Source organism: Hydra vulgaris, chromosome 01 (genome assembly GCF_038396675.1).
Source record: "Hydra vulgaris chromosome 01, alternate assembly HydraT2T_AEP".
Lineage (NCBI taxonomy): Eukaryota > Metazoa > Cnidaria > Hydrozoa > Anthoathecata > Hydridae > Hydra > Hydra vulgaris.
In genome coordinates this window covers 55,929,736-55,955,473 of record NC_088920.1, presented here as the reverse complement: position 1 = coordinate 55,955,473, position 25,738 = coordinate 55,929,736, and the positions used below count along the sequence as shown (strand labels likewise).

The following is a 25,738-nucleotide window of genomic DNA, read 5'->3' as shown; positions in this document are numbered from 1 at the left end:
AGATAATGACCTCGTAAAGTAGATAAACTCTAGATATGGAAGTGATCACTACGTTAGCATTGCTTTAATGCTATAACTGATGCAATTATTCGCCTCTACCTACAATAAAAGTCTGCGGTGTCCAAGAATGGTTTACTGCAGTTGTTCTAAAATGCGTAAAACAACACATGTATTTACACATAGCTGGCCTTTACAACAAAACTTACACCTTTATTTATATTATTGCTCAATATATTATTATTTGGAAATATTGCAATACAGAAATAATAACAAATATGCCAATAGTAAAAAAAGTATGTGATCACATGCACCCCAACTACTACCCTAAACCCAGAGCTTAACCACAGATACTAAATTTGTTGCAAAATTAAATGCGCGTTTCTTAGATATAGTTTGGCATGGAATATTTTATCTAGACATATCACCTTAATTCAAGCCATTTTCTCTTATGTTAGTGAACAACTCGAACATATCAAATTTAAAACTAATGCATTAGTAATAAAATTACCAAATTAGTTACTTCTGCTATACATTCTCTTTGATGCTACAACTCATTTTCTTTTATTAATATTCTTAATTTTACTTTTTTGTTCTGTTGAAAAGCTGTTTACTTTTATTATTGTTATTACTGTTATTACTGTAGTTACTGTTATTGTCTTTAATATATTATTTTGTATTTTAACAAGTGTTATTAAAAGCGTTTAAAGTTGCATGATTGAATATAAACTAAAAATTACACATTGTAAAAGGGGCTTGGGCATAAGAAAGCTTTTTGTATACCTTTTTCTCTGGCTTTTTTATATTTTCATACGATTTATTTAATTGTAAATAATAATATGAAACAAAAAAATGGACACTAGCCAGCCATAGTGGTGTATCTGATAAATTACTTTATGCTGTACGCCTTCAACTAGTCGAAACTATTGTTTCAATTTTTACTAATTATATCAACAAATGTATTGCACTACCTTCATGGCTTTATGCAAACATCAAACCAATTTCAAAAATTGATAAACCATCTTTACCAACTGAATACCTCCCAATTTCATCAATTTAGGAAACATGCAAATTTGTTGAACATAAACTTGCAAAAGATATCAAATTGTATGTACAAAAATCAAACAGTTACCTTTCTTTTCATCCTGGAAGATGTACAATTAGTGCCATCATGCCAGTAGTAGGTACCTGTGGATATTGGCAGCAAAACATCACTAACAGCAATGTTCTTTGATTTTGCAAAACCATTATTCTCATGCACAAACTTAAGATCAACTAACCGTCATGCTTATCATTCTTGATTGTAAATTTGCTATCAAACAAGTCATATTTAACAACAAACCTACTGAATATAAAGCTTATAAGAACTAATAAAAAAAGCTTAACTGATCTCATCCTTTTTTTTGTTCTATGTAATAGACGTAAACAATAATCTCGCGACGTACAAAAGAAGAATGCAGATTATATCCTAGCTTACATACTGAATAAAAAACTTATCCCTTCCAATAGAAGGAGCAGATAATGGTGGAATGATAATAAAATATATCTCAACAAACTATATATAATGGCCTAGGTGCAAAACCAGTAATAACGTCAAAAGACGAAGTTCTTAAAAAACTCATACTAAAACCTTGTCATCTCAATTCAACAAATAATGATAATATAAGATTATATTATAAATATGTTCTTAACAAAAAATCTCTTGTAGTTCTCAACCGCCTTCTGAAAGCAGCTTGTAATGATCTTTGAAATTCAACCTACCATGGTATCCTTCACATTGGTTAAATTCTTGATGCTGAATACCTCATTACACTCAAACAAATTTTAAACAAATCAAACCATTCAAATAAACTTTGTCTGCATTACAACAATCATTAGCATTTTTGTTTCAAGTTCAACTCAAGATCCGCAAAATCAATGTTTTTAAATATACATATCGTTGTTGGCCAGGTAATATCTCACTTGTGTAAAAAGCAAAATTTTACAGGAGACTGAAAAAACTATATATTTCAATGAAATGAGGTTTTAAAAGTAAGAGTAAAAAACAAATAACTAACAAATTATAATATAATTTGTTAGTTATTTGTTTTTTACTCTTACTTTTAAAACCTCATTTCATTGAAATATATAGTTTTTTCAGTCTCCTGTAAAATTTTGCTTTTTACACAAGTGGGATATTACCTGGCCAACGACGATATACAAAAACATATTTGCCACCGACTTAAAAACGCAAAATAAACCTGCTGCTAATTCTACTTTTAACATTATTTGAAAACATTCAATCCTTTGTCAATAAATTTCATCAAAATATTGTACTGTTATTTTTTTTAGTTCAACTTAAATCAATATTTATTTCAATAAAAGATTATATAAAACAAAATTATAATCAAGTACATAGGGTAATCAGTTCAACGTACCAAAAATGGGAGCAAGAATTTACTTCAAATAATAAAATCGAAAGTTCAAATAACTTGAAATCTTCTTTAAACTGACCTATTTTTAAGTTAATATCAAACTTAACAGAAGTAGGGAGTAAAAAAGAAAAACAAATTTGTACTAAAATGCTGTTTAATTCTTAATCTTCTAAAAAAATAAATATGACTTAAAATTATTCTTTACAATTAAAAAAATCTAAAAAATGTTAACATTTACTTTAGCACAATCGTTGATTAAAAAAGAATTCAAAAATTCTCAATCTGTGATAGCTATAGCTTCGCTTGTACAAAAATCGATTTTTACGTAATTTTCATTTGGAAATATTTGTCTACTAAACTACGTGATTTAAGCATTTTGGCATTCTCCTCAAGCATTTCGAAAGGATCATATTCACCATTTATACTTGCAACTTGTATTTCTTACGAGATGCCTGCCTTTCTAAAACAGTTCGTTACAGTGTTTGGTTATAAAGCATCCTATGACATGATCAACATGCTCATAGCCTAAAAAATGTAGAACCTTGGGGTAGTTTTACCAGCATCAATGATTTTGATCTGGCGCTTCACAACATTTTTACAATAAAAGAACTTAGTCTTTCTTGTCCTATAGTTAAATTTTAGAGGTTGTGTTTGATGGAAAAAATACTAATTTAGCTGCTTTGAAATTGTCAACGTTAGATATGCCTCAAGCATATCTACATAATCAGTAAGGATTTTAGAGTTCATCCAGGATTTAGAGTTCATGCAGGCTGTTCTCTAAACCTATCATTCATTTTAAAAAAATTTGAGTTTAACAAAGCTGTTTATCTGTTGTACTCGACTGTCTCATCCTGTAATCTTCAATTCTTACAAATGTAATTGCTAAGGCCTAATTTAATACCAAGCAACTACATTTGTATAAATTCAACACACTCATTTGTTGGAAAAATATAATTGAATCCACTGACTATTATTTTATGTGCTTTCATTTAGCTCTACTTCACTCTATTGCCTTTCTCTTTGTTCTATATTGCTCTCCTTTATATTAAGACTGCACTCTTTTTGATTCTAATTCTGATCAAATTGACCAAGTCCTCTCTCTTTATTCATTAAGCAAATACCGTTGTTGTTGGTAACTTTAATACTCATTATACTGAATGGCTTGGCTGTAGTGTCAGTGACTCTTCTGGTGTTAAGGCCCACAACCTTTGCCTTTCTCACTCTCTAACTCAAAAAGTCAGTTTTCCAACTCGCTTTCCAGTCAACCCGAATCATTTACTTTCTGTACTCGACTTATGTCTTGTTTCTAATCTAAGTCAATGCTCAGTGTCTCTACATTTAATCTTCTAATCATGATTTGATTTCTCTAAAGCTATTATGTCTTTCTTTTTCTTCATTTGAATCCACCTATAATTGTAATTATTACAACTACCTTAAAACTAATGGGACTTTCTGTAATCTTTTCGTGATGGCCCTTGGATAGAATTCTTTCGTCTTCCTGAAGACAAACGTGCTTCTTACAAAACTTCTTGGGTTCAGGTTGGCATCGAATCTTTTATTCCATCTCGATAATTCCAAGTTAAGGCTCGCTCTTATTCATGGTTTTCCTCTCATTGTGCAGCTGCGATTTCCCATTAAAACTATTACACCCATATCTTTCAGCAGAACAATTTTTCAGAAAACAGATGTCTGTTTACTAATGCTAGAAATCATTGTAAAAAGGTTTGTCTAACACCAAAGCCCGTCATAAAATTTCAAAAAATAGGCTCATGTGATTTCTGGAGAATCCTTAACTGTATCAATAATAAGAATAAACCTGTTATTGAATCTAATAACGTACTTTCTGATCGTCCAAATGGAATTCAATCTTCTCATTCCACAGCTGATTTGCTAATAGTAATACCAATAGTTTTTATTGTGCGTTAGATAAAGGTGGAGAGGTTAATGATAAGGTTTTGTATGCTGGTCTTATCCATAAGCTTTCTTTTTATGATAAATAAGGAAACATCTTTTAAGATTATGGAATTCTTCCTTTCCCATCGTAGTATAAAAATTGTCTTCGATAGACAGCACTCTTCTTCATATCCTGTAACTTTCGGGGTTCCTCAAGGTTCTATTCTTGGCGCTATAGTATTTCTAATTTACATTAACGATCTTCCGGATATTCTTACATTTAGAGTTGCATTGTTCCTGACAATACTACCATTTATTCTTGTCTTGATAAGAAACCAACACTCTTTGATTGCATGGAGGAGGCATCTGAGTTTGAAAAGGAGCTTATTTCTGCTATAGCATGGAGCTCACAGTGGCTGGTGAACCTTAATTCAGATAAAAATCAATTTTTTTAGCCAATTGATATTGCAATAATTTAGATCTTCCTTTATTTATGAACGATAATGTACTCAATGAGACATCTACCCTTCATCTTGTAGGATTAACTCTTATTTCGAAAATATATTTCAAATCCATTGCAAAATTAGCATCTGTTAAGAGTGCATCTCTTTATTGTGCTCACCACTTTCTAACTCCAGATTCTATTCTTTATCTCTTTAAATCTCGAATCCGTTCTTGTATGGAATACTGTTTCTATATTTGGGGCGGATCTCCTAATGATGCTCTTTCTCTCTTAGACAAGGTGCAAAAATGCATGCTAACATTGTTAGATCTGCTCTTGTAGCCAACCTCCAATCATTATAACATCATTAGAAAGTTGCTTCTCTTCTTTTCTCTACAAATACTATTAAGGCACTGCTCTAAAGAGCTAGCGTCTCTTGTGCCATCTACTAAAATTCTTTCTCGTGTTACTCGTCACTCTATTAAGTCTCATCTTTTTACTGTAACTGTTTGTGAATTTTCTTAAAACTCTCATTCATATAGTTTTTTTCCTCAAACTTCAGTTCTTTGGAATTCACTTCTTTATCTTTCTTTCCTGTTTTATATAATTTGCAATCTTTTGAGTCGTCTGTCAATTGTTATCTCTATAAACATCATCTTCTAGCTCTGATAGTTGTTGCTTACAGCCTTGATTGAGCGAAGATTTTGGAAAAAAAAAATTTGGACTTGTACTTTTTTTACTTATTTTAGGAATTGTACTGAGAAAGTAGAATTTTGACACTTTTAAAACATTACGTGGTTTTTCTGCCGTTCTAATTATAATCATAGTTAGCTTTTCACCAATACCATTTTCTGCTTCTAAGCCTGTAAATTTAGTACAGTTTTCCTCCTGCACATTGTTTACCTTTTAGATGAAAGGCTTTCGTCGGAGACTGCTTCCAAAATAAACCAAACTCGTTAGCGTTGTAAATATCCCTAAATTCATACCTTGTGATGATTGTGGGAAAAGAGATTTGCTCTTGACTGAATATCTTTTATTCTGTACACGATTTTTGCTCTTCAGAAATAGTTCAAAAAATAGCATTATGTTTAATGTCTTTTTCCACCAATCAAGCCACCCATTTGGAGACTTAAAATCCACAATATTAATTACTTTTGCAAAATCTAAACCTTTCTCCCTAATAATGTATCCACCAATTGGTACATTTTATTTACGTGCATTCATAAACAACTTACATACAGCATCATCAACGGAATCTTGCTTTTATAAACTTAACTTTTGCCTTCTTTACTTTAAATTGATCAGACTTATACTTTCTGATTATTTCTTCTTTATGCTTAATCCAGTAAGTAAGAGGATTTTGTTGAACACTAAATTTTTAAGCAACGTTTTTTTTAGTTTTTTTTTCTAAATCTTGAAGGGCAAAATATCAGTCTTTAATTTTTAGAACGGTGCTTTTTTGTATAGGTACCATGTTGATAATTCTACCGCACTCGATGATATATTATATATTTTTCTTTAATTTTTAGAACGGTGCTTTTTTGTATAGGTACCATGTTGATAATTCTACCGCACTCGATGATATATTATATAAACTAGATGTCTAACTTACGGGATTTTAATGGACAAAAAATAAACCGCTTTTTTTGTTTATGAATATAGTCTGCAATTTGTAAAAAAGGTTAAGCATTTTTAACATTAATTCTTCACATCGGCTGAAGCCGATGTGAAGAATTAAAGTTAAAAATGCAAGTTAAGAGCATCGAAAGTTCCAAATATATTGAAATTCAAAAACACGTTTCAATAATTATCAAATACTTGTAAAAGTTTTTTTATGAGCCAAGGTTTATTAAAAAGTATTATAATTCATCAAAATGCTTCAATAGCGTCTGTCTTTTCACTTTTCTATTCAAAAGTTTAATATCCTTCTGATCGGAAAAGAATTTAGGAAACATGTATCATTATTTTAAAAGTATTCTAACTTCCTTTTAACACTTTTTAATAAGTAGCATTTATATTTAAAATATATTTACTTCATTTTTAAGAAAAGAAAAATTAGATAATATTTGTTTACAAATTTAATTCGCCATATGTAAAAAAGGCAAAAGCGACATCACTTTACGGATAGATATTAGACATCCAGTATATACAAAATATTATTGACCGCACTACGTTGCAATGTGTTTGATTTTTTTTCATTATATTTAAATAACCTTATTTATTTTATTATTTTTTGATAACGTTCCCTAATGTTACGCAACGGAATGGTTTCATTCGAAAAATACTTCGAAAAAGTGACGCGTTGTAATTCCAATGAAAAGAAATTTTAGTGTGACATACGTCATTAAAATGCTGTACTTATAGTTAGAAAAAACTTTAGTCTAATTAACGCTTTTACAACGTTGTACTTTTGATGAAAAATAACATCAATGTGAGCAAGGTTATTGCAACGTTAAGTTTATTTGGTACACATAACCCAACATAAATCCAACATTGGACCAACTTTGCGTGCCGATTGCGTTGTGATATGCCTTTGAAAGTTATTAATAACGTAAAGAAAATATCTTCCGATTGGTCTGCCTACCCACTCATTTAATTTATATTTAAACGTTAAAATATAATTTTACGTTAAACTCAGTGGCGCTGCGTGTGAAAATTCAGGGAGGGGAGAGATCTCATTTTTTCCAACTCCTTCAAACCCCACCTAAAGCGACGCCCCTGGTTAAACATACTTGAAAACATAATTAAAATCATAACTTATCATAATATTGATAAATTCAATTTTTCAAATTTATAAAAAGTTTTATATGAAAGTGGCGTTTAAAAATATAGATTTAAAGTATTGCGATAACGGTTGGCTGAAAATATTGAGTTTTATCTGAATTAAAGTTCACCAGCCACTGTGAGCCCTCATGCTGTAGCAGAAGTGAGATCGTTTTCAAGCTCAGATGCCTCCTAAAAGCAATCGGAGAGTGTTGGCTTCTTATCCTGACAAGAAAAAAAGGTAGAGTAAATTAGCGAACAACGCAACTTTAGATGTGAGAATATCTGGAAGCTCATTAATGTAAATTAAAAAGAGTATAAAACTAAGAATTGAACATCGAGGAACCTCTGAAGTTACAGAATATAAGGAAGAGTACTGTCCGTCGAGGACAACATTTATACTACGATTGGAAAGGGAGAACTCAATAATCTTAACGATGTTACCGAATACACCGTAAGAAGAAAACTTATTGAGAAGACCAGCATGCCAAACTCATCTAAGCATTAGAAATGTCAAGAGCAATAGCCTTAGTCTCTCCATCTCTCTCTAATGCACGATAAAACCTATCGGTTATTACTGTTAGCAAATCAGCTGTACAACAAGAAGATCGAACTCCATATTGATGATTAGAAAGTAAATTATTAGGTTCAAGATAAGAGATCAAGTATTTGTTAATTAATGACTCAAAAACCTTGCTTATGATATGGAGAACACTAGTGGGACGGTAGTTAAATGAGTAAGATCGCTTTTAAAATTTTGAAAAATAGTAATAACAGCTGCCGCTTCCCAGCATGCCGTAAAACAAAACTCTGATAAGCACTTTTAAATAGTTTTAAAGTATAGACAGCAGCTCCGGAGAACACTTCTGCAAGAGTACAAAAGATACTTTTTCTGGATCACAAGCTGTAGAAGAGTCGAAGTAGGAAATCACTTTTGATACAGAATATGGAGTGATATGAATGTCATGCAATGGATCAACCTGTTTAACGGCTATATCAGGTAGAACGCAACTAGTGTAATTGATAAATGATAATAATGAAAAGTTCCTAGTAAATAATTCAGCTTTGTCTTAATGTGAGGTGACAAAGTCTGAACCATACACGAGAGGTGGAATAACAGATTTGCCCTTACTATTGATACTGTTAAAGATTCTCCAGAAGTCACAAGTGCCTAATTTTTAACAAGATTTTATGACCTAAGAATAGAGAGCTTTAGCGTTAAACTTTTTTAAAACTTTTTTACAATGGTTTTCAGCAATTTATTATCTCCTAACAGACGTCTGTTTTCTGGAGAATGGTTTTGCTGATAGATATGAAAGTAACGGTTTCGATTGGAAATTGAATTCGAATGGAAAAAAACTCGATTGGAAAAACCCTGGAGAAATGTGAGGCTTGACCTGGAATTGTCGAGAGAGAATGAAAGATTTAATGATAGCCTGAATCTACGAAGTTATGTTAGATGCACATTTGTCAGCAGGAAGACGAAAGATTTCTACCCAAGTGTCATCACGAAGAAAATCACGGAAAGAGTCCCAGTCAGCTTTAAGGTATTTGTATGAGGTGCAATAATAGAGAGATTTTCATGATGAAGAAAAATAAGATATTAGTTTAAGAGAGATCAAAACGTGATCAAAAGCATCTCAGGGTAAATGTAGAGAATCTGAGAACTGACTAGGATCAGAAACAAGACATAAGTTGAGTAAAGAAGGTAAATGATTCGGGTTGTCTGGAAAGCGAGTTGGAAAATTGACTACATGAGACTGAGAAAGGCAAAAGTTTCGGGTCTTAAAACCAGCTGAGTCACTGACTCTAGAGCCAAGTCATTCAGTGTGATGAGCATTAAAGTCACAAACAACAACGGTATTGGTTGTTAGATAAAGAAAAAGTACTTGGCCAATTTGGTTAGAAATAACATCGTAAAGAGTTCAGTCTTTAGATGAAGGAGAGCGATTTAAAACAAAAAGGAAGGCGATCGAGTGAAGAGGTGCAAAAGGCAAGAACTTATGAGAATAGTCTGTGGATTCAAAATAGTTTCACGACAAATGGGTGAGTTCTTACGAATGTAAATGCCCAGGCCAAGCATGTAACTATTGGAGTCTTTACGAATTAAATAAAGATAACCATCAACACTAAGGTCATAAGATGAGACAGCTGAACTCAAATTAGTGACACAAAGAGCAATTAGGTCTGGTGAAACTTGCAAGTAAAAATACTCAACAGAAGAAAAGTTACTTCGAAGACCACGAATATTATTGAATGTTTTAGAGAATTTGGTGATGACGATGATTTTTTGTGTTTTATAGTTTTTAGTTATTTAGCCATTTTTTAATTTTTTAAAGAAATGACTCAAAGCATAGGTAATACTCAGTACACTATTTATTAGTCGAAGCAATCGCCTCATTACTTTCAATAAACTCTAAGCGGTAACAAAATGCTAAAAATGTGACCTCAACAATGTACACCAAAAGTACGAACAGGAACACTATCTATGCGCAAATGGCATTGTTAATCCTCTTATATTTTTTAGCTGTTGATAGAATCAGCCTCTCTGAGTGCTATGACAGAGTTTGGGAAACCTGACAACAAGCCGGCCTCAGAACTATAAAACTGAGTTTTAGAGCACATCTCATTAGGAGATAATAGAATGAGTTAAGAGACACAAATCCATGCATTGAGTCAAAAAGATCCAGCATTGAGTCAAGAAGATCCATGCATTGAGTCAAGAAGATCTAGCATTGAGTCAAGAAGATCCGTGCATTGAGTCAAGAAGATCCAGCGTTCAATATACTAAACTGGAAACAATTTAATAAAAATACATCTGCGCTAGCCTAATAGATGAAGGTGTGCGAGACTAGTCAACAGATAGAACCTGTTTACCCTTCAAGTCTTTTCATAGGAGGCCTTCTACAAGACAATAGCCGAATGTATTTAACATCTGCCCAAGATGAGTACTTTTATCGAGACACCATCTCAAGCCTTTACTTAACCAAGAGCCCCAAGGCAGTGGGTGCTTTAAATTGTAGTTGATTTCTCCTAGTCTGTGCCTTAAAAAGCGTATCCTACAAAGCAGCAGGACATGATACAGGTTATTCTGGGTTACATGTTACCAGTAGCAGAATAACCTTAGCTGACATTAATAGTTATTGAGAAAGACAGTCGGCACCTGACTGGCTTTTTCCATAACTATTACCGAGGTTTAAGTCCAGCTTTTAACTGTTGCTAGTAAAAACTTTCAAAATTTCTGTTTTTCTTACAGTCAATTATATATCGCTTGCTCCACAGTTGGAACACAAAAAAAATTTATGTTTACATACATACCAAAAAAATTAAAAACATTATTTATCTAGCATTAAGATGAAAAAGTGTCAACAAATAAACAAGATTTAATTTTTAATCAATAAACAAACAAAATGTATTTCTTTTTCTAGTATAGTAACCAGTGCTTTGAATTTGCCAGTTACAATTTAATAAAATGAAAAAAATATTTTACACCATTTTCAAAACTTTTGTTACTTTTTTGTTGTCAATATATTAGTTCAAATAATTTTTCATTTTTACAAAAGTATAAATATATAATTTACGGTAAATAAATTATTTAGCTTAAAACTATCAAAAATACTTTTAAATATTTTAATACAAGAACTATATAACTTTATAAATATTTTATAAATATTTTAATATAGGAGGTGAATAAAGACAATGGTTATCAAGAACTAGTAACTAGTAATATGGGTTATCAAAAGTCGGATGCAGTTAATTCAGTTAACGAAAATAATACAAGTCTGCCCAATATTGATTATCAAAATATTGCTGTTTCGGAATCAAACTATAATTATGTCGACCCTAAATTTAGTTGAGGCTTGTTATTTGTATTTGGATGCTGTTGATACTGATAAATATGATGTTTATTTATTTAATTTGAAGTTTATATAACTTGCATTTTTGAAATGATATTAAAAATACCACAAATAGAGGGCATAAGACGTATATTAGACAACTTTAAACAAATTGAAACGTTTTAAGACGTGTTTTAGACGCTTTAAATACGTCTAGCACCTACTAGAGAAATAAGGTTGTTAATTGGGTTTATGGCCGACTTAAACTACATGGCATGATTTGTTATATTTTCCGGAAAAAATCAAGATTTTTTTTAGTGTGTTTGTTATACTAGATTTTGGCCATACAAGGTTTTCTCTACCCACCCACCCCCTACCTCCTTACCTCGTTTTTGTTATTATTAATGATGAAATACATAATAATGAATTTTATCATTATCAATCATAAAAGCGTATATTTGCATGTATCAGCATAATTATGCCGATTAAGAATCGTATAAAAGCATAGATCTGATAATATAAAGAAATAACTCTGAAAAAATTACAAATATTTAATTTTTTTTATTCTCGCTTTGATTAAATTCTTTATCTAAGTTATTACCTTATAATCACTTTGGCTTCTATTGACACTAAAAAGAAAAACCGTTTTAAGTAAAATGCATCCCCCTCTAATTGATCTCTGATCTTAATATAAACCTAACCAAAACAGCCTACTTTTGTTTACCCCAATCCTTGTTTATCAGCTGATGTATGTACGTTTAATTGCGTTAATCCTTATTCGGATGCTTTAAACGGAATGGGACCAAACGCCATCTGTATGGTTTTGAGAAAAAAGTTTTCTTTCTGTTTGTTACCGTGTACTCGATACAGCTTATCCATTTTTTTAAATTCTCTTCCTGCTTATTGAAAACACTATACTTAAAGCAGGTTTTTAATACTATATAAATTTGACGATTCTTTACAAGATAGCGCATATAATTCAATTTAGTTAAAAATGGCGCCTGGTTACTTTCCGTTTAAAGACGTCCATTGGTTAGTGGATGTATGTGACTCTTAAAATGTACATTGAACATAAATATATTTTATTTTTGACTACAATAAAAGCCTGATTGCATAATCAATATTTTAAATGACTGATTTCTTAATGAAAGTATTGTTAAATAATATTTTATTAAAGTAAATATTAGCGTTTTCAATGTAATTAAAGTACTTTCCTTATCTAATATTTTTATAAGATTCCGAATCAGCATAATGCATTTTAAAATATTCATTCATAAAAGCAGGAGAGGGAGAGAGATTTGAATAGTTTTTTCAAATAACACAGAATACTAAAAAAAGATTTCAGATAGCCAAATATCAACATGCTACTTAAAATAACCTTACATGGTGCTAAAACTAGGAGCAACTCTCCCGTGGAATTAAAATCAAAGGGTTTATATTTTGTTTTCATTATAATTGCAATTAACTAGGATAAAAAGACACCATTTTATTAAGATTATTTAAACTGCGAAACATGCAGCAAAAATAAAAAAGCAATAAATTAAGCCATGTAAACTACATGGTCTGATTCGTTTCATTTTATTTGTTGATGATTTCTTTTATAATTATGTCTAATGTTTCATTTTATAAATCAATCGTAGTTATAGTTACCAACTATGGTTGATTCAATAACTGTTAAACTTTTCATTTCATGTCTTATAATGACTTTCATTTTTCTTTACCTAAATAGTTTTGCAATGGCAAAATAACAAACTGTAGTATGTTAAAAAAAGTAAATATACATATATACATACAAATATATATATATATATATATATATATATATATATATATATATATATATATATATATATATATATATATATATATCAGGCCTTGTTACGAGATTTCGCTGCGTAGCGAAAACGCGTAACGCATTTTTAAGTAACTCAACTCAGCAAATATATTTTGCATCGTTAGAAGTTATATTGTGTCACTAGGGTCTTTACAAGTACCGCATTGTAATTAAAGTTATTTTATTAACGCGTTAAAAATCATACAAAAAGTTTTTTTTTTCTCACTATAACAAAAGTTACAAATAAAATCAAAGTTCTTATTAAAAAAATCATTTTTATTATTTTTTTCAAATATAAACTAAATTTTATTTTGAAAAAAATATTTTTTTCATGAAACGTAAAATATTTGTTTATTTTATTATGATTTTAATTTGGTTTTTGGTTATTTTATCAATTGTTAATAAATTTTTTCTTATTTAATTTGTGAACTCTTTTTTATAATGTTTTTAAACAATAGAGTTTTTTTTTGTTATTTATCAGTTACCGATACCATATTCGTGATCGTAATTTATTTTCATAAATTAGATGAACGTCATTAAAACTTTACGTTATTGAATTAACAATAAACAAAATATGTTATTAATAAAATTTTTACATCAAAATAAATCGTGTATTTTTTAAACTATTATGACTAAAAATAATTTTTATATTTAAAAGGAATTTATATATTTAATTCCTTAAGATAAAACTTAAACACTTTATTTTTTTTAACTAATTTTTAATTAAAAAAAAAAAAAAAAATGAAACAAACTGTTTCTTTAACAAAAAAATCTATTAGTTTACCATTGCGGTTAAATGCTTTTACTTACGACTATTTCTTCTGAATAAACGTCACGTTAACGATAATCAAAAGATAATTTAAATATTCTAAAAGATATAAGTTTTTGCGTAGCGCAAAACTGCTGAGCGCGTTTTCGCAAGCAAAATGCGAGCTGCGTAACGCTTCTTAACAAGGCCTGATATATATATATACATATATTAAAAAGAATTGTGAGAATTGAAGATAATTATACATATATATATATATATATATATATATATATATATATATATATATATATATATATATATATTAAAAAGAATTGTGAGAATTGAAGATAATTATACATATATATATTTATATATATATATATATATATATATATATATATATATATATATATATATATATATATATTCCAAATTTTATGAATTTGAATTTTTGATTTTATTATCCAATTTAATCAAAAAATAATTGGGGTTATTTTTGTTAAAACTGCTGGTAGCGAAAGCCTTAATTAAACATGCTTCATCTATTCTCGTCCCTCCGGGCGAGGTTGAATGGATTGCGCGATAAAGTATTAATTCTGTCGGCGAGATTTATTTGGTCAATCGAGCAAAAAGTAATTTTATACATTTTCTACCATTTCAAACAGTTGTAAATAATTAAAGAATAAACTGTGCAGAGCAAAATAAAATTAAATACTAAAATGCGCAATAATTAGTTTACTTGGTAGAGGTGCATTATAAATCATTTCTAACTTGCTAATATTAGGCTAAGTTAAGTAGCAAAAAACATACCAAAAACGAAAAAATTTTCTCTAAAAGACTTTTCTTGATTTGCAATTCTTTTAAGGTCAAAGTTGTATTGATCTTGAAAAGGCTATTTTTCTGCTCTAAATGAAACTCTTTTCAATGGTGCAACCCGTGAATTAACTGACATAAAATCATTAGAAGATAGTGGGCGAGATTAAGTGATGGGGAAAAGTATGTTATATTACCCTACACTAATGGTAATAAATGTATTGTAAAAATTTGTTGCATTTTTTTTGTTTTAGATTTGAGTTACTTTCAAATTTGCGATCAATAAACTACTTATACATCACATGAAATTATTTCTCAATAAATATAGAATTTATTTTAAATAAAGGCTTTATTTCATTTTCGTTATAGAGTTTTCACGATCATTAATTGTTTTCATTTTAGCGGATCATTATAATACAACTTGATGAATCATTGGATATAAATAAACGGCCATAATACTTTTTAGCATTTCACTCACTAAATAGCATAAAGTTGCCTTTCAATATAAAATTTCAATTTTGAACTAAAAAAAATGATATGTTAACTCTAATTGTTCAAAATATCGGACGAATCTTATTAATAGAATTTGGCGTATTGTTTAGTACAACTTATTGAGGCGGATCTCTTGATTATAACATACATATATATATATATATATATATATATATATATATATATATATATATATATATATATATATATATATATATATATATATATATATATATATATATATATATATATAGAGCGGAGAAAATAGAATTAGCCTCACCTTTTTTTTTTGTTGTATTTTAACAAAAATTGCTGGTAAACAATTATGAAATCTACTTTATTTCTTGTTACTTCTACTACAACTAAAAAGTTTATAAATTGGTATGCTTAATTAATTCCAAATGGAAAAAAAAATTAAAAATATTCAATTTGTGGAGAAAATAGAATTAGCCTCATTAGCGTTATATACAAAAAATAAAGAAAATATTTTGTTTTTTCGCTCATTTAGTATTTAGTATAGCTTCCTGAATTTTTAATGACTTCAAATATGCGGTTTGACATACTAGTCACAAGATTTTGGATAGTTTCTATAGATATTTCATTCCAAGCTTCTCTGATACGAGTTTTCAGCTCCAAAGTGCATTCAAATTGCTTACCATTTTCATAAACCTTTCTAGAAAGTATTCCCCATAGATTTTCAATTGGGTTAAGGTCTGGACTACGTGCGGGCCATTCCATTACGTGAATATTTTTTTCTCTAAACCAAGCTTTTGTAAGCTTTGAATTATGGATAGTAGCATTATCTTGTTGGAAAGTGAAAGTTTCACCCATCAATTCCTCACCATGTTCAAGTAAACTTATTTCTAATAAGTCAATGTAGTCCTGTGAATTCATTTTTGTTGAAATCCATGCCAGTGGAAGTTTTCCAGCAAAGGAAAAAGCCCCCCAAACCATAACATTTCCACCCCCAAAGTTACGACTCATCCGAGTTTCTTTCTCTTTTCGAAGATCGTGCCAGTAATATTGATAGCCATCAGGACCATCTAGATTGAACTTTTTTTCATCACTGAAGAGAACTTGATGCCACTCTTCTTGCCAAGACATGTGTTCTTTCGCAAATTGTAATCTAACTTTTTTATGACGAGCAGTAAGTTTTGGTTTTGGTTTACGCTTTTTCCAAACTGTGTTTGGATCTTCATGTAAGATTTGTCTCACACGTTGAACAGATACAGGTAATTGTAAATTAGCACGAATTTGAGATGCAGTCATGTGCTGAGCAGCAGCACGACGTACAATAACTCGTTTAGTACGATTATCAATTTTACGTTTGCCACCACTTCCCTTATAGGCTCCATAATTAACGCCAATCTTGAAGTAATTGTTAACCACTTTTGGAGATCTTTTAATTTTCTTTGCAATTTCCCGATTAGATAAGCCTGTATCTTTGTATGCTTTGATTACTGCTAATTCTTCATTCGTTAAACGCTTACCACGTCCCATTTCAAATAAAGGTATCAAAAACCAAATGTTAAAAACTTTATGAGCACTGATTTCACAGTCTTTGTTTAACTTACAAATAATAATAAAAAACTAACTCACAAATGCGTATCACCAGATCAAAATATACAAGTAAACTGAAAATAATTATTGATGAGGCTAATTCTATTTGTTACCGCAAATATCAAGTATTATACATTTTATGGTTTTATCAAATGTTCCGCAATTTAATTATGCTATATTATAATCTAAAAAGTTGTTGTTTGTAACAGTAATTATATGTGTGTGGATACAAAAGTTGTACCGCACAAACTTGTTTACAGATTTACAAAATATTGGATCAGCACATGGTGAGGCTAATTCTATTTTCTCCGCTGTATATATATATATATATATATATATAGATATATATATATATACATATAAATATATATACATATATATTTATACATATATATATATATATATATATATATATATATATATATATATATATATATATATATATATATATATATATATATATATACACATATATACAAATTTATTTATTTAGTACCAAGATAATAAATATGCGTTTAATTGTCAATAGTTTTCGAATTAACATGTCAGATTTCAAAAAATAAATTATAAGGTTTTCACTTCTTTGTAACAATAACAATGAGAAGTATTGTTACTTACGAATTACCACAGAAGTAAATAAGTTCCATGTTTCACAAATAGCTTGCGAGCACTGGTACATATGGATAATCTAAATACAGATAAAATGTAATCCTATGTGAACCCTGTGTTAAGGCCGACGATGGGCCTAGCTCGGGCCGAGCTAGTAACATCGGTTCAACATCGGCTACACTGTTTTCAACAAAACAATATCGGCTGAACGTCGGTTATATGTCTGTTCGCCGACGAATAGCCTAACAGACATTCAGCCGAAGTTCAGCCGACGTTCAGCCGATTTGGTTCTGTTTTTTATTTCAATGATACAAAAAAATACAAATAAAAATCCGAAAATGTTTCTATTAAATTTTAAAAATGGCAGCATCTAAATATTAATACGCTGATTTAATAGTACACACTAAAAAAAAAAGGTAGAAATTTCTACCTTAGGGTAGGATATGTGATATACCCTTAGTAAGGTATAATTTTCTACCTTTTAGGGTAGAAAATTATATTAAAAACAATTATTTGTCATACAAATTTCTAACTTAAAGGTATAATTTTTTACCTTATAAGGTAGAAATTGTACCTTACTAAGGGTATATCACATGTCCTACCTTAACTAAAAATTTCTACCTTTAATTTTTAGTGTGTAGTAGTTTTCTACTGCTTTTCTACACGCGGATCAGTACTACACGCGGTCTTTCAAGCGAGGTCTGCAAGTGAATAAGAGCTGATAAATTTTTAGTTTCAACAGGAATTGATGTTGTTCATTGTTTAATTTTACTATAAAATTAAAAATAAATGTTTGTTTGTTGTTGGTGGTTTGTATTTTTCTAATTTCTATAGCCTGTTCCTTTTCTTTAAATAAAATAAGACTGTTATTTGTGGACATGTAAGCGTATTTACATAAGTTTATAATGCGTATATTTCAGTATATTTTATATTTCTCTGTATCTATATGTATATTTTCTTTTAGATTAAAAAACAAGGTATAGAAAATGATAAAATAGAAAATAGAGAAAAGCAGTAGAAAATAAAAAAAAATTATGTTGGAAGTTATTAAAAGAATGTTGTGTTATCCTTCTTTTTAAGGTATCTAAATATATATTTAGATTTTTAAATTTGTTCTTAAATGGCGTTATCTTTTTTTTTACTTTAGATAAAAATATACTAACTGAAATTGCCAAAAAAATATAAATATTAATAAATCATAAATTAAATTGTTAGAGGTTTTTATTTTGAATAATAATTGTAATAAATTGTTTTAATTTTTGTTTATTAATTTTTGATCCAATGGTTAAGCTAATGAGTTAAATTGTAGAGGTTTATATATCATATATATTCTGAACTAATTGCATTTGATTCTTTTTTTAAAATACATTGCTTAACATTAGGCATTTTAATTTTTTTTCTTTTAAATAGTTAAATAAAATTGTTTTATAGATGAGAAACCAAGTAAGGTTCAACATTGTGTATTTGTTTTTGTTATCAAATAATATCTTTTTGTAGATATTATCTATCTTTTTTATATTATTTATCTTTTTGTAGATATGTTTAACTTTAGACTATTAATATTTGGATATTTTTATTTAATTTCTTTTCTCTTTTTTTTTTTGGATGGTTGATATTAGGCTTAAATAAGTTGTTGAAATGATTAGAACTAGGCAAGCTGATATTAATTGTTGTCAAAATATAAAAAATGCTGCTTGGTAAGAAGAAATTAATTTATACCTAAATTAGAACATCATGGTTAGATGAGTTGAAAGTAATTATCACATAAATGAAAGAGATAGCCTAGGCAAGATTAATCATTCTCAAAATGTACGAAATGCTCCTAGACAATCAGAATATATTGTATAGCAAGAAATGATACTATTCTAGATTATAATTATTAAGGAGAAATGAGTCAGATCTGTCAGCATTGCTGTGCTTAAAATTTTCTTGATGAAACACATTTTTTATATTGCCATAATAGAAGGGTAGTTTTGCTTCCATTTTCACTATTTCTGCAAGATTTTCAGGAAGTTATATATAATTCCAATATCAATTTTTTAAAATATATTAGAATTTATTATGCCTGTCTTTATTTTGCTTTATTTACTGATAATGTGGTTTAACTTATAAATCATAGGCTGCCATGTTTTAAAATGTGCGTCAAGTTTTTTGTGTAGGTAATCTTAGACCAGATCAAGATATTCCGCCAACATTATCAACTGTATATCTCTGACCCACTTGTAGCAGTTAATTTTAGAAAGTAATAACATCGCAATCAACTTTGCTTACATAATTTAATGTTTCAGTTGCAAACTATAGTTAGTGAAGTTGCTGTTGTACTTGTTGGAGATGGTTCACCTGCTTCCAGGGAGGTTATTTACCCAAAAAGTCATTTAAAAGTTTTATTGAGAATGTCAGGTAATTTAGATCCTACGGTTTATAATAAATTTTAAGTTGAAATATAGTCTTTGATTAGAAAAGATTGCAATTTTTATGATTGTTTTATGTTTATTTATTATTCAGTTGTAACAATAGTAATTTTTCTTAGCCTTTAAGGAGAATTGATGTTGTTCTTTGTTTAATTTAATTTGTTTAAATATATTCGTTTTAATAAATAAATGTTTGTTTGTTCTTGGTTTTTTACTTTCAGATTCTTAAGAACTAGGCAACTTAGCTAAGCAAGTTTTGTTTTATTTTTTAGTGCAATTAGAAAGAGCTGAAAGCTATTTTTTAGTGCAATTGGAAAGAACAGAAGTGTTTTTTAGTTACTTCACACAGTATAACTGGTACTGATTTGAGTAAATTTATTAATTTTTTTTTCTTTTATATTGGATTTATTTTATATTAGATATATATTTTATGTATTTAACACAAAAAACTGACTGTAATTTGTTGACACGAAAGTGATCAACAAATTACAGTCAGTAATTTATTGATCACTTACTTAAATAATTTTGTGCATTGTAGTCTAGATTATTTGTTAAATTAAAAATAATTGATGTAAATAAATATTGTTTAATATTTTTGAAAAGCGACTTATGTATATAAACATAAAAAGATATGGATTTCAATAAATGTCAAGTTTAAATATAGTCTTTGATTAGAAAAGATCACAATTTGTAAGATTCTTTTACATTTTTTTATTATTCAGTTGTAACAATTGTAATATTGCTGGTAATATGTTTAATGATAATAGTGAAATTGAAATGGATAATATTAGGCTCAAAGAAGTTATTAATGTAAATGCTAATAGGCAACTTGAAAATAGTTGTTGTCAAGTAAAAGAGATAGATCTAGGCAAGATGAAATTAATCGTTGTTGAAATATAAGAAATGCTGCTCAGCGAGCAGAAAACTTACTTGTCAGAATTCAGTGTCAAGCAGTGTTAACAAAGCAAAGTATGAATTTTACTATTTATAGTAACAATTAATAACAGTTTTAAATTTAAATGATTTTAAATTTTTTTATAATTTCAAACATAATTATGTTCTTTTTTTTTTTAGTTGCCTTTGTCATTACTTGATTAGTTTGCTTACTGTTGAAACATGGTTTTAATTATGTAAATTTAATATGATGTGAAATTTACTCTATTAATCATTAGTCAACAGTTAGAGAGAAGATGGAGCTTAATTAAGAAATACTGGAAACTAAATCAAGGTAAATATAATTTTGCTTACTGGTAACATAATAAAACCAGTCACTACAATTTATTGCATGTTTTTTTTTACTTTTTTAACATGCTGCTTTGGAAACACTTCCTTTCTCTCCCTCTCTCTCTCTCTCTTAGATGAGAGGGGGAATTAATAAAATTTATGTAATTACTGAGCTCTTAAGTATTTCTTAATACCGCAATTGATAATGACCATTTATAAAAAACATTTTTTGAGTTTCTTGAAATTTAATGGTATAATTGTTTAAATTGTTCAACTATAATTATCAGTAGTGAAATTGAAATGGATAATAGACTCGATGTTATTAGTGTAAATGGTAATAGGCAACATAAAAATAGTTGTTGTCAAATAAAAGAGATAGATCTAGATAGGATAAAATTAATCGTTGTTGAAATGCAAGAAATGCTGCTCAGCAAGCAGATAACTTACTTGCGAGAATTCAGTGTCAAGCAATGTTAATGTCTGTTAATTCCATTTTACTTTAGACATTTGAGAACAAAGCAATGTATGAATTTTTCTATTTATAGTAATATTATTTATATATTTATAGTAATATATTGAGTGATTTATAGTATATATATTTATAATAATATTTAGATTAATAACAGTTTATAACAACAATTTATGAACAAACAGTTAATAAAATAAATGGTTTTAATTTTTCTTCATAATTTCAAACATAATTGTTCTTTTTTTTTTATAGTTTCTTTTTTTTAAAACATCTTCACTTCCAACAAGGCTGCAAGCAACCACTAATTAGAGTTGGAAGTTGTCTTTGTCATTACTTGATTAGTTTGCTTACTGTTGAAACATGGTTTTAATTTTGTAAATTTAATATGATTTTAAGTTTACTCTATTAATCATTAGTCAACAGTCAGAGAGAAGCCGGAACTTAATTAAGAAATGCTGGAAGTTTTAATCAAATGCTGGGATCTTTTAATCAAGGTAAAAATAATTTTGTTTTCTGGTAGCATAATAAACCAGTTACTATTATCTATTGTGTGTTTTTTTACTTTTTTTAACATTCTGCTTCGAAAACATTTTCTTTCTCTCCCTCTTTCTCTTAGATTAGAGGGAGAATTAATAAAACTTATTACATATTTTCTAATATAACAATTGATAATGACCATTTATAAGAAATATCTTACAAGTTGGTTGCTATTTTCTGATATAATTGATAACAAATTAATAACTAAAATTGTCCCTTGATTGTTCAAATATTGTAGCAAATGAAATCCTTTCAGTTCAAGTATTTTAGTTAATAAAATATCTTATTAAGTTGTGGTGTTATTTTTACGTTGTATTGTCTATCCTTTACATAATATTTTCTTTTTTAATTATTCTGGAGACACAGTAATGTGTGCTTACAAATATCTTATGCTATGCGCTATTGTTACTGTGTTTTGTGTTGATAGAACTAGGCTGTTATAGCTATTTTTTTAATTATTTATTATTTCTGTAATATTATCCTAATTCTACTAACAATAAAATGCAATGAATACTTTTGTATTAAAAATTGTAGTTTTTTTTGCATTTCTTTTTTAAGGTATTTGCAGGCTTTACTTGACGTTCCTTTACTGGTACCTGCTGTGTTGTGACATATTTTAAAAAGAACTTAACTGATGTTAATGCAGTTTTTATGTTGATAACTATAGGCAATAACATTGCTGATCAGGAGTCAAACTTAAGATGTTATTTATAGATAAATTTGTCTTTAATTTTTCATATCAAGTTATTAATGTGTTTGTTGTTATAAATGATTTAATTATTAATATCCTGTATTACGGGTTGCTTACTGCTAGTACTTCAATGAATGGCGAAATTCTGAAATAATGAAATTTTTTAATGCATAGAAAAGTTGATACTTTTATTTTGTAAAATAATTTTATTTGATAATATCAGTTAGTATTTATAAGTAATAATTTTTTTTTCTTTATTTATAAATAGATGTTTAAATCAAAGTTTATATACCATTAATTTGATGGTATATAAATCAAGATTATTTATAACACTTAAATTTTAATGATTAAAATTAAAGAGTGTTAATAATAATCTTGATTTTATTAATACTATTAATATGAAGAATTGTTGTCAAAATAAATCTAAGTATATTGATAATTAAAGTTAAAAAGTTTGGTGCACAGAGATTAGAAGTACATAAAGTTCAGGTATTTATAAAATCTGATTTTTTAAATTTATTTTTAAAAAAATTTAATAATAAATTCTGTTAATAATTTATTTAGAGTTCGTCCTAATAAACGCACACCTTTGCAGCCGTTGGAAAACCTAACCAGTGGAACTGACTCTTGGACTCTTTGGAATGCTTTTACAGCACTGTTTCTTTAACCGCTGAATGTTAAAAGTAGTGAGCCACTATCGCCACTTTGTTCTCCACCATTAGTTCCAATGCATATATCTACCCCGGTTTCTTCTAAACAACATGTTGATAAAAACCAATCACAAATTTCACCTCCTAACATTTCAAATTTTTGTAAACCTTTGAAAGACAAAGTGTTCGCATCAGCTTCAGTTGGTCCAAAAAAAGCACAAGCAAATAGTAATTGCATTTAACAGGTGTTAAGCAATGCTAAGGATGCAAATGCTTATGACAGTGCACATTCTGATCCAAAATGCCAAAGTAACTTTTTATTTAATTAACATAAGTTTAACTTTCAACTTACAAACAAATTTTTGACAAACTGATTTCAGTTGCTTACTTATGTCACTATTTATAAATAAAAAATTAACATTACCTATTATAAAAAACAATTTCAAAATGTTATTACTTAAGTAATAAGTTTTAAAATTGATTTTTATAACAGAAAACAATGGAAATATTCATACTTAAGTAATAATATTTTATATTACTAAAGTAATAATATTTTTAAATTATTTTTTATAATAGGTAATATGTTAATTTTTTATTTATAAATAGTTATTAATAAAAATATCTAAGTTTAGGAATTGAAATATAAAAGGGAAGAGACAGGATTGCAAGGCGAAATTCTAAAGATCCTAAAGGTTTAAGTATTTTGTGAAATGTTGTTTTAATTGTTATTTGAAGTCATTACTATTTTTTAAAATGCTTTTTACAACAATGTCCCTATGTAGTTATGTAGGAATCCTTGGTATGAATATTTCCAATATTTTATGTAAATTCTTGATGGGTGCATTTAGCAATTAAGGATGCATTAGGCCAATTTATTTAGGTGCTTTTGAACGTGATAATTCAAAACAATTGTAAGTATTATATTTCTAAGTAAAACAATTTTTGTTAATAAAGTAAAAATGTTTTTAAATTTTTTTTTTATAATAGGTTATATGCTATTTTTTTATTTATAAATAGTTATTAATTTAGATGTAAAAAAACTTAGGGATTTGAATAAAAGAGAAGAGGCAGGGTTGCAAGGCGAATTTCTAAAGATCCTAAAGGTATAATTATTTCGTGAAATGTTGTTTCAATTGTTTATTTGAAATCATTATTATTTTTTAAAATGCTATATATAACAATATCCCTATGTATTTATGTATTTGTATTTAAGAATCCTTGGTAATAATATTTCCAATGTTTTCTATAAATTCTTGATGGGTGCATTTAGCCATTAAAGCTGCATAAAGTCAACTTATTTAGGTGTTTTGAATGTGATAATTCAAAACAAAAATCCATGGGAAAAAAAGGATGCAACCTGATCCAATACATTTTAAAAGCTTGTATTTTTTCCATAAGTAATAAAATTGGTAATGCATATATAGTTTGTAATATATATATATATATATATATATGTATATATATATATATATACATACATATATACATAGATATATATTTAATTTTTATAGGTTTAATTATAAAAATAAATATTATATATTATATAATATTTATTTTTATAATTAAACAATGCCAAAGATATATTTTGAACGGTGCACATCCTGATCCAAAAATCCCAAGTAACTTTTTAATTAATTAGAAATGTATTAATTTTTATATTAGAAATATAAAATAATTGCTTTGTTCTCTGAAATCGAAAGTAGAAACTACGTTGATTTCTACGTTTCTAAGTTGAAATCTACTTTGTGAATTATATTATTTTAGTATAACACATATCAATAATACATTTACATATATTATTGATATGTGAAAATTTAATTTTATACCATTTTTTAGATGTACACAGTGAATTGTCAGTAAACAAAAAATGTTGGAAGTTCACCGATCAAATTTATTTGATGATTCAACTGATCCAGATTTATTTATTTAAATAGAATATATAATTTTATTTTATATTTGTGCTTTAAATATACATCAGTTAGTTTATCCTTTTTTCCGTAGTTATCTTACATGATATATTAACTCTTACATTAAACTGATTTTGGTTGCTGATATTATTCCGATTTATGTTTTTGTGTAAAGATTTGTTTACGATAGTTCATCGTCTGGTCGAGCATTTGTGGCTTTTTTTAATCCTCGGGCCTAGATCAGCTGCTGACATTAGACCGCCATCCTTCGTTTCCTTACTAAATCGCGTCGGGGCGAGATCGGCCAGCCGATGATATAGGCGGTATCGCGTCAGCTTAATATCGGTCAACCTATGCATCGCGATAGTTTAGGGGGCTAGTCGATGTCGGACCGACATCGATCCGTACGGACAAAAACGATGGCGGTCCGATGTCGGCAGCCGAG

The 25,738-nt window shown here is 28.4% G+C and overlaps 1 protein-coding gene across 2 annotated transcripts in view; it reads left to right on the top strand.

The window, feature by feature from the left end:
• The window catches only part of LOC136075454 (uncharacterized), a 78,826-nt gene extending 67,400 nt beyond the window's left edge, over positions 1–11,426 (top strand). For both annotated transcript variants that reach the window (XM_065788711.1, XM_065788710.1), the window contains exon 8: positions 11,193–11,426. In XM_065788711.1, coding sequence (XP_065644783.1) covers positions 11,193–11,366 — 174 coding nt within the window. In that variant the 3' untranslated portion in view covers positions 11,367–11,426. The remainder of the gene's footprint in view (positions 1–11,192) is intronic.
• The last annotated feature ends 14,312 nt before the right edge of the window (positions 11,427–25,738 follow it).